This window comes from Lactuca serriola, chromosome 1, assembly GCF_051521515.1.
Source record: "Lactuca serriola cultivar US96UC23 chromosome 1, Lser_US96UC23_V15, whole genome shotgun sequence".
Taxonomy (NCBI): Eukaryota; Viridiplantae; Streptophyta; class Magnoliopsida; order Asterales; family Asteraceae; genus Lactuca; species Lactuca serriola.
Genome location: NC_136408.1, coordinates 16,794,213 through 16,803,899, shown reverse-complemented (window position 1 = coordinate 16,803,899; position 9,687 = coordinate 16,794,213). Strand labels below are relative to the sequence as shown.

Here is a 9,687-nt window from a genome sequence, read left to right as displayed (position 1 = left end):
CAAATATATTTTTGGATGGTTGGTTGTTTCCATCATAAGACTGGTGGGTATAGACAACATGTTATTACATTTAAATGTTGATTGTCATCATCTTTTATATATATATATATATATATATATATATATATATATATATATATATATATATATATATAGTGTTATAACACCAAGTACGGAAATAAAGAAGATCTTATAACTTTGATGTCATAATTCCTTTTTATTTCTTTTTTGGATTTATTTCTTTTTTATTATTTTTTCAGTTTTTTTAATAATTATAAAAACAAATATAGTTTAATAAAATATGTTATTTAAATATAAACTAAAAACAAAACTTTACATTAAGAAGTAATCATTTATGATTTTTATTAACATATAATTATAGAAAAATAATTCTCATCATAGTCTATTTTTTTAAAATAACATACATACCCAAGATTATTTTAACTTAAAACATATAAAAAGCCCAAGCAATTGTAAGATGCCAAAAATATTTTAACCTAAATATATTTATACTCTTTTAGTCGTCTCTTCCAACGTATTTGTGTTTTGAGCCGCTCATCTTCATCAAATCTCATTCTTATCACCAACAGTCTATATTTTCACCGTTTGAGAAGAATGCAAGCCAATAAGGAGCCGTTGCCCGTATCCATTTGTCTAAAAAATTCCAAATCCGAAAAATAAAAATATAAATAATGACTAAAATATTATACAATATCCTGATATAATACAAAGATATTAAAATATACATTCATATATTAAGTAATACATTTATAAAATACAAAAAAAACAGTCATAAATAATATATGATTTTTCCTAGTGCCTTTTTTCTTCGATCTAAAGATCTTTCATGATTTAAAAAGCAATTTTGCAATTGATGTGTGTGTCTGTGTGTGAATCCCGGAGGACCGTTTTGATCGTATTTTCGGTGACAACGACGTAAATAATAACTTTCGTTGCTCATTACGTGTCATTCGTTCTCCCTCCGTAGTCGTTATGACACCGTTTTTGTCAGAAGTTTGTTACTTTAACAAACATACGATCACCGCCACCGCCACCGCCACCGCCACCGGCCATACTTTCCTGTCATTCTCCGGTTGCTGATCCGGTAAACTCCGATCCGTTTAACTTTACTTTACTCAATAGATTGTATAGTAATCTGATTTTTGAAATCGATCGTTTCCTGGTATAATGCAATAGGCTAATCACATATTTGTTTCATTTCAATTCATGCTTGATTTGTCGGATCTTCCTGTGATCCTTTGATCGAATTGAACGTAATTTTAATGGCAGGATCGACGACAGGCACGATGAGTCAGGTATTTGAAGGATACGAGCGTCAATACTGCGAGATTTCAGCCAATTTATCACATATATGTGCGTCGGCCAGTGTTCTTGATGGAGGTGAGTGAGTTAATTAATGGCCTTTTTCCGTAATTACATATCTGCCGATATTTATTGTTGATGATTACATAATTGAACTCTTCAACTATTTGCAACGAGCCATGTATGATTAATGATACTCTTTCTGTAACCAAAATGTTAATGTAAAATTGAATTTAGAAAATCGATTGGAAAGATTTAATTATGATTATGAGTACCAAAAGTTGGGTATTGTAGTTATGGCAATATATAGGTGCAAGGAAATGGATTCTCTTATCTACTGGATATCGATCTTTTTGGGTATAAGGAAACTCTGGAATAGTTGCAGGTTTGTGCAGCATGGTAGGGGTGGTTTTATTTGGGTGATATGATATGGTTAGGGCTTGATATGTTCTGTTGTAGAAGGTTGAATAGGCAAAAGCGTGTAGGAAGTTGATTTTCATACTTTTAAGTTTTAATAATATTTTATGGTTTTAGTGTCACATGCATGCAATTAGTATAATTGGAATTAACACGAGTGCTAAATAGGATTTAAACTATGATATAGTACAAGTTAGGAGGTGTGGAAATTTTGGTCAATGGTATTCAAAATATTTCTAGTGTTATTATTCTAGCTCAAAGAAAATGCAAAGGTTCATATTTACATTTTTTTTTTGTGGTTTTGCTTGAACTGTAAAATTGTCCGTTTTATCTTTGTTGTAACATCTCAAAAGAATGTTTTGCAATAGATATTGTGAAAATTCTCATCTCTGTGTAACCATTTTTGCATGTGTTGTAGACTTGTATGTGTCAATCTTTTGTGAAACTGTCTTTCAAATGCTTAATATATTATTTATTGCATCCAGAGCAGAAGAAACAGAGGGTTTCAGAAATAGCAGGAGGAATAGACGAGGCCGACACTCTGGTATCCTTCCTGCATATTCAACCTTCTTCTTCTATAGCTTTTTTTTTTTTTCTAGTCTAATGTTAAAATATCCATTCAAAGTTACGCAAAATGGACCTTGAAGCAAGGAGCACACCAGCTGGCACCAAGGCATCGCTTCTTGCCAAGATTCGTGAATACAAAAACGACCTCAACAGCCTCAAAACTGAATTGAAAAGACTCCAGCCCAGCAACCCTAATGCTAATGCTGCTCGAGATGAGCTACTTGAATCAGGAAGAGCAGATGCAATGCAGGTAGCTATTCTCCCAACAACCTCTGAGCTGACACAGTACTATATGTATACGATTTATATGTTGATTTCTTCCTGTTGATACGAATGGAGCTTATTATGGACAGGTTTCAGCTGATCAGAGAGGAAGATTGATGATGTCAACTGAGAGGTTAAACAAGTCCACTGACAGAGTCAAGGAAAGTAGAAGAACAATGATGTACACCGAAGAGCTCGGTGTTTCAATCCTCCATGACTTACACCAGCAACGCCAGTCTCTCCTCCATGCAAACACCACTGTATGTTTCTTTCACTTTCTTTTTCATTCTTTAAAAAAAAAATTAAAAACTTCAAATTCTTGTTTTGCAAATTGCAGCTCCATGGAGTGGATGATACTATTGGAAGGAGCAAGAAACTTCTGACAAATATGTCAAGGAGAATGAACAGGAACAAATGGATCCTGGCTTCCATTATTACAATCCTACTTCTTGCAGTCATTTGCATCCTTTACTTCAAGCTCACCCGTTAGCTTTCTCTCTCTCACAATCTTAGGCAACATTTAAATTTTTTTTTTTCAATAACAAAAACTATCATGTCACATTCCTTTGATAAATTCTTTACAAACAGGTACAAGAAAGTTGTCATTTATACTTGACAAAAATTACACGACTCCGTCATTTTTCAGTTTAGATACTTGAAAAAAGGCAAAACAGTCGTCCAAGAATATAGTATATATATGATTAGAAAATACTGGCAAAATAGGTAACAAATTTTCAGTTATGGAAAACTGAAAAATTGTTTTCAGGAGATGAATCTCTACCCTCTTCATCTTCTTCATCATCAATGTCATTATCATCATCTTCATCATCAAAATCAGTAGAAGTAGGTTGGCCATTAAGATCCACATTAATCCCATTAATCTTCCTCACAAACTGTCCTCTGACACGTGGTCGCCTCTCTGCTAACTTTTTCCTATTCACATATCTGATTTTCTTATCAAAGCATCGTTCTTTTCTCTTCTGTCTAAACTTCATCAAAGCCGCTTCTCTACGGTCAAGTCTACTATTATTACTATGCACCTTTACATTATTCGATGGACTCCCGTATCCCATCCATGGCTGCTGCATTGCATTTGCCCCGGGCAGGCAAAGGTTAACCGGGTAGTAAGGGAATGATCCCATTCCCATTCCGGGCAGATGGGGCGGCAGTGGCGGGCAATGCATAACATGATTGTAATGGTTCTGTAAATTCATCGGGCCCGGAAGGTAATAAGGATAAGGGGAATACGCGTTATAACCCGAAACATCCGGATGTTGATAGTTGCTGCCCGGTTGGTGGATCTGTGCCTCGGGCAGATCAAATGTCTTTGAGTTCATTGGGTCGGAGGGACCCGAGATTAAATCATGATGCCCTTGAGTATCGCTAAGGTTGACCGGGGTTAGTTTGTTTTCTAATTGTGGAGGAATGGGTTCGTTGATTGTTATGGAACTTCTACATGTGTTTGATTTGACATATGTAAAGAAGGCGGATGATTGACCGATTCTGAGTTCACTCTTTTTTGGACCGAATGTAACTTTCCCTGAAAATGAAGCTTATAAGATATGTTAAATCATGGAAATATTTAAAAAACTAAAATTAAATAGAATATGGATTGAGATATGTTGATGTTAACAACCTCGGTGTTGTTCGTTAATTTCCGGGACATTAGGGGGGTTGTCTGATAAGTTGAATGGTTGTGTGTTGACAAAACTAGGAGGAGGTGTTATCATGTTATTCTGAAAAAGAATTAAGAGTATATAGTTAATTATTTAGTAGCTGGGTAATTCCAATTCCAGTGAACAAGATTCTGACCTCGGATTCCGGAGGAATGGAAAGAGGGATCCCGGGATTGGGGCTCTTGTTGGACTTGTCATCTGTGTCATCTGAAAACAGAGTGGTGCTGTTTGTATTGGCATCACTAGGATCTGAAGCCACTATGTCGAATTCACAGTTCATGATGTTCTTCTCAGCCAGGCCAAGCTGTAGATAAGTAGAGATTTAAAGAGAAAAATAAGCAAAACAGATTATGATTTTTCATATTCATATTCCTTTTATAGATTCTGTTCTTTTCAAAAAGAATCTTTGAACACCTATAATCTGTCACATGTTTGGTCGAAAACTAAAAAAAAAATGTAACTTTATTGATGTTTGAATATATTTTTTGTTTATTCTAGATAGCATGTAACTGAATTTCTATTTTTATTTATTTCTCAATATTATATATATAACGAGGGTGTTTTGGTCTTTAAACTAAAAAAGGAAGAACAGAATTGAATTCCTTGCAACCTCCATCAAATATGGAATTTGAAGGATTTCAATGGACTTGGTAACCACACAAGCCATGATATGGAATGGAATCTCAAATGCCAATCCAGAAACCAAACATGTCCTTAGATTGAAGGAAATACCATTCGTCGTCTCCTCCACATGTGGGTCCACAAATTCAAGAGCTCATTTGTGCGCAAGGGCTTCACAAGATAATCAGCTGCACCAAGCCTCAAGCATTTCACAACAAGAGCAACCTCATCCTGAGCAGACATCACTGCAAGAAAAAAAAAATGACAAATTGAGAACAAGAAAAAGATGAAAATTTATAATTAAAAAAAAATGTCAACAGACTTACTGATGACAGGAATTCGTCGCAGAGCATTGTCTCTCATGATGTGTTTTAACATCTTGAAGCCTTTGGGCATGGGAAGATCAACTTCAGAAAGAATAATATCAATGTCGGGTCCCTCGGCATTCAGGGCATCAATCACTTGCCTGGGTGATCTTACTGAAGTCACTGTAAAACACCAATCATACTTGCCATGATTATGTATCCTATGTCACTCATATTCGTTACATCATTGTAATTCATCCTATATCTATTCAAAATCAGAGGTTTTTTTTATCTCTATAGTTGCTGAAATGTACAACAATGGAAGATGTAAAAGCCTTTTCAAGTCCCCACCACCACATGAAACATATGACAATACTATGGGGACATTTGCATTTGGTTCCCAGAATATTTTGCAAAGAATTAAAACCTGTCAATGGACTTGGAATTTGAAAGGATTGGAATCCGGAGGAACTGAAGTCTGTCAAACTCAAACGTTTGGTTGGTAGGGAATGAAATGGAATTTCTGAAGTATGTTTGAGGGAAAGAAGATGGAGATGCTGGAGGCATTTACTTGTGAAAATGTAGGGTTGAGAGGGTATTTGAGTACTTTCAACGGGGAGGAAATGAATTCCATGGGTTTTAGGATGGAATGTTAGAATCCATCTGTCAAAGTATTTGTGAATTCCAATGGAATTTAATTCTGTACTCTTTTGCAACCAAAGAGGGGTTTGGAATGGAATCAAATTCCATTTTTGACCATATAAAAGTTAGAGTTAAGTGACTAAATCAATAAAATGGAGAAAGTATAATGTGCTTTTCTGTATTTTGCCAAAACTAAAAAGTATACGAAGACAACTTTTCTTGTAATATTTTTTAGGCTAACTTTTCATCTCACACTAAAGATCAATGACATGTCCTGCAAGACGGCTGAAACAGAGATACAATACTTTTCTTTCAAGATCATAAAGAATTGATCAAGAAGTTTTAATCACAACCAAAAACATATAGAATCATCAGTACCCCAACAGACTACCCACAAATTTGCATAAACTTTATTCGTTGGTGATCATTGAATATTATCTCAATGTATGTATAATCAGATCAAACTGACAAAAGTGAGCTCGTAAAAATCTACCAAGAATAATCAAAACATTGCATTATCGAACAAAGCACTTATTAATCAAGAATCTCAATGGATAATTAGATCAAACTCAATCATATTAAAATCATAAAGATTAACATAGAATAATCACATCATTCGGTTATCAATCAAGACACTTATTAATCAAGAACCTCGACGGATAATTAGATCAAAGTGATCATAGAGTAACCACATCAATCATTATCAATCAAATCACTTATTAATCAAGAGTAATGAGAAGGTGAAGAGATTATGCTTATTATACCTTGATAGGAGCATTTACAAAGAAGTTTAAAAACCTCTTCGGAGCTCTTCGTATCATTGTCACAGAGTAGAATTCTCACTTTACTTCGATCAATAAAACCCTCCCCTGTCGTCCCATTAGTATTTCCTCCACCGCCACCTCTGCTCAACATAATTTCATTTGGATCCATCTTCCACATCAATCAAATCAACTCGTCTTCACTCTATACTTTACAATTACGTTTCACAAAAAAAAATCACCAAAACACCCTCAATCCTACTACTAACACAGAGCCAACATTAGAGAACTTCCATCAAAGCACGATTTTAGATAGTAATTATATACAAAGGATCTAGGATTAGGGTTTCTGATTCTACGGACTCCATACAGAACAAATCAGTAGAGTTTTCGGAACATAAAAACGAAAAACAAACACAAAGGCTTACAGTTTCAATATCATAACAACACAACACACTTCAAACGGAAACGGAGAAATCAATCACACTTGATGATCGGAAAACTCAACTGAACCAAAAACGGAAAGTTCGATACGATCCATAACAAATCAAATTCATCTACTCAAATTGAACCTTCGGCTCCCGTCGATCGAGCATATTCCGTCACTGCCAGTAATTCGAGGGTCGAGTGTGTGAGGAAACGAAGTCGTCTGCTTCATTTGTTGTGTTGGTAAAAATCTGTCGCTTGTTTTGTGGCCGCGGATACTAAAATGCGCTGGGGAATGGAAGTTTAATCTGGGCCGTTGGGTGTGGAGCGTACGTTAGAAGAAGGGCAGACGTGGAGGAAAAAGTGCAAAAAGAGCGCGTGAGACTTTGAGAGGATAAAGAATTAGGGATAGAGAGTAGGCCACGTCACCAAAAGGTCTCTCCGAAAGAGGAAAGGCCGTAGATATTTTGAGAATAAGATATGTATCTGAGGGCGGCCCACGCTTTGGCCCATATGGAAAAAAACAACAAAATATCTTCTTTAATCATTCTTCGACCCCATCAATTGGAGAAATGGTGAATCAAATTCTGAAGTGCTTTCTCAACCTAAACTCCTAAAGTTCAAATAGTCCCGTCTTCCAAGAATATATAATAAGAACCACAATTTTATAGAACAAATTAATCAAGATAATTAGACCATTGTTGTTAAAGTTCTTTTAATGATTTAATGATAAAGATATTATAAAATCGAAAGTGTATAGGAAGAATTGAAAGATGGGAAAACTAGCCACTTTTTAGTAATTTTTTTAAGGAAATAACCACTTTAAAAATATTTTTTCAAAAATGACTTTTCGGTCTCGAATGCCTATCTTGGACCCAAATTTCGAAATTGATAAACGGGTAAAATATCCAACCTAGAAATATGGTCCCCTATAAATAACATGTCGGACCCCAAGTTCAACGTACTGTTTCAGACTTCATTTTAAGGACAACCACTCTTCTGGATTAAATCAAATTCAAAGAATGTCTTCTTCTAGCAGTGAAAAGATTCATTTTCTGTAGATATGTGTCGAATCCTTTTGTAATTATATGTTTTTATTTATGAATATATGTTAAAAATAATATATTTTTGTTTTTTATGAACTGATGCGATTACATAGCTATAAATCATTTTCCTTTGAATTTTAGTTGTTGTTAGGTTTGTATGATTATATATGGGTATATGTGTGTATTAGACCAACTAATATATATATATATATATATATATATATATATATATATATATATATATATATATATATATATATATATATATAGGGTTAGGTTATTTTGTTTTCACTATTTATTGTGTGCATGTATGATTGATTCTGGACCAATCATTTTAGTTATTTTAATAAAGTAATTAATGCATATTACATGTTGAAGATATAATGAATATTAATTACATTTTCAGCATTTAATATACATTAATTACTTTCTTAAAATAACTAAAATGATTGGTCCAAAAGCAGTCATACATGCACACAATAGATAGTGAAAACATTTGAACCTAACTATATATATATATATATATATATATATATATATATATATATATATATATATATATATATATATATATATATGGGAGAGTTCAATTGAGAAAAAAATTGAGAATGGGAGAATCATTCTCAGCTACTCATTTATTTTTGCCGCAAAAGCCTCCGTCGTACCAGCGGAAATGGGAAATGAATAGACATGTGCTTTTCAACAAAACATATTTCCTTAAACTATGTTAATCATTACCTTAATATATACAAAAACATAGTTTTTTTCGTTTTTTTATTTATTTTTAGAAAGTAATTAATGCATATTAAATGTTGAAGATATAATGAATATTAATTACTTTCTTAAAATAACTAAAATGATTGGTCCAGAATCAGTCATACATGCACACAATAGATAGTGAAAACATTTGAACCTAACTCTCTCTCTCTCTCTCTCTCTATATATATATATATATATATATATATATATATATATATATATATATATATATATATATATATATATATATATATAGGAATGAGTTCTATGGAAAACAAATAACTAGGGCAACATCTACCGGAACCAATAATCAAATGACACGTGTCCATTTCTTTCTTCACAAGTAATGTATTGTGGAAGTTATTGTGGAAGTGATGTGTTGTCATGTTTTCATTGGTTCAAATATGTGTTGCCCTAATCATTCATTTTCCATATAACTCTTCCCTATATATATATATATATATATATATATATATATATATATATATATATATATATATATATATATATATATATGGGAGAGTTCAATTGAGAAAAAAAAGGTTGAGAATGGGAGAATCATTCTCAGCTACTCATTTACTTTTGCCGCAAAAGCCTCTGTCGTACCAGCTGAAATGGGAAATGAATAGACATGTGTTTTTCAACAAAACATATTTCCTTAAACTATGCTAATCATTACATTAATATATACAAAAACATAGTTTTTTTCGTTTTTTTAAAATTTTTAGAATCTGATTGTAATAAAACCTTAATATATACAAAAACCTTAATGTATTGTAATAAAATCTGATGCATTTTTATTCACTTATGAATCGTTATGGATTTATTACAATCAGATTCTAAAAATTTTAAAAAAACGAAAAAAACTATGTTTTTGTAT

The 9,687-nt window shown here is 33.0% G+C and overlaps 2 protein-coding genes across 2 annotated transcripts; one reads left to right on the top strand and one right to left on the bottom strand.

Moving 5' to 3' along the window:
* The first annotated feature begins 840 nt into the window (after positions 1-840).
* Positions 841-3,061, top strand: LOC145058390 (vesicle transport v-SNARE 13-like). The gene is made up of 6 exons (XM_079006330.1): positions 841-1,105; positions 1,291-1,401; positions 2,226-2,284; positions 2,366-2,557; positions 2,661-2,831; positions 2,909-3,061. Exons 2-6 carry the CDS (start codon positions 1,308-1,310, stop codon positions 3,059-3,061), a joined length of 669 nt encoding a protein of 222 aa, XP_078862456.1. The 5' UTR covers positions 841-1,105; positions 1,291-1,307.
* Positions 3,062-3,160: 99 nt separating this feature from the next.
* Positions 3,161-7,448, bottom strand: LOC145058299 (two-component response regulator-like APRR1). Its single transcript, XM_079006250.1, has 6 exons — positions 6,580-7,448; positions 5,195-5,356; positions 4,980-5,113; positions 4,384-4,551; positions 4,208-4,307; positions 3,161-4,111 (listed from the first exon to the last, which is right to left on the bottom strand). The coding sequence occupies exons 1-6, from the start codon at positions 6,755-6,757 to the stop codon at positions 3,306-3,308; spliced, it is 1,548 nt and encodes a 515-aa protein (XP_078862376.1). The 5' UTR covers positions 6,758-7,448; the 3' UTR covers positions 3,161-3,305.
* Between the last annotated feature and the right edge of the window lie 2,239 nt (positions 7,449-9,687).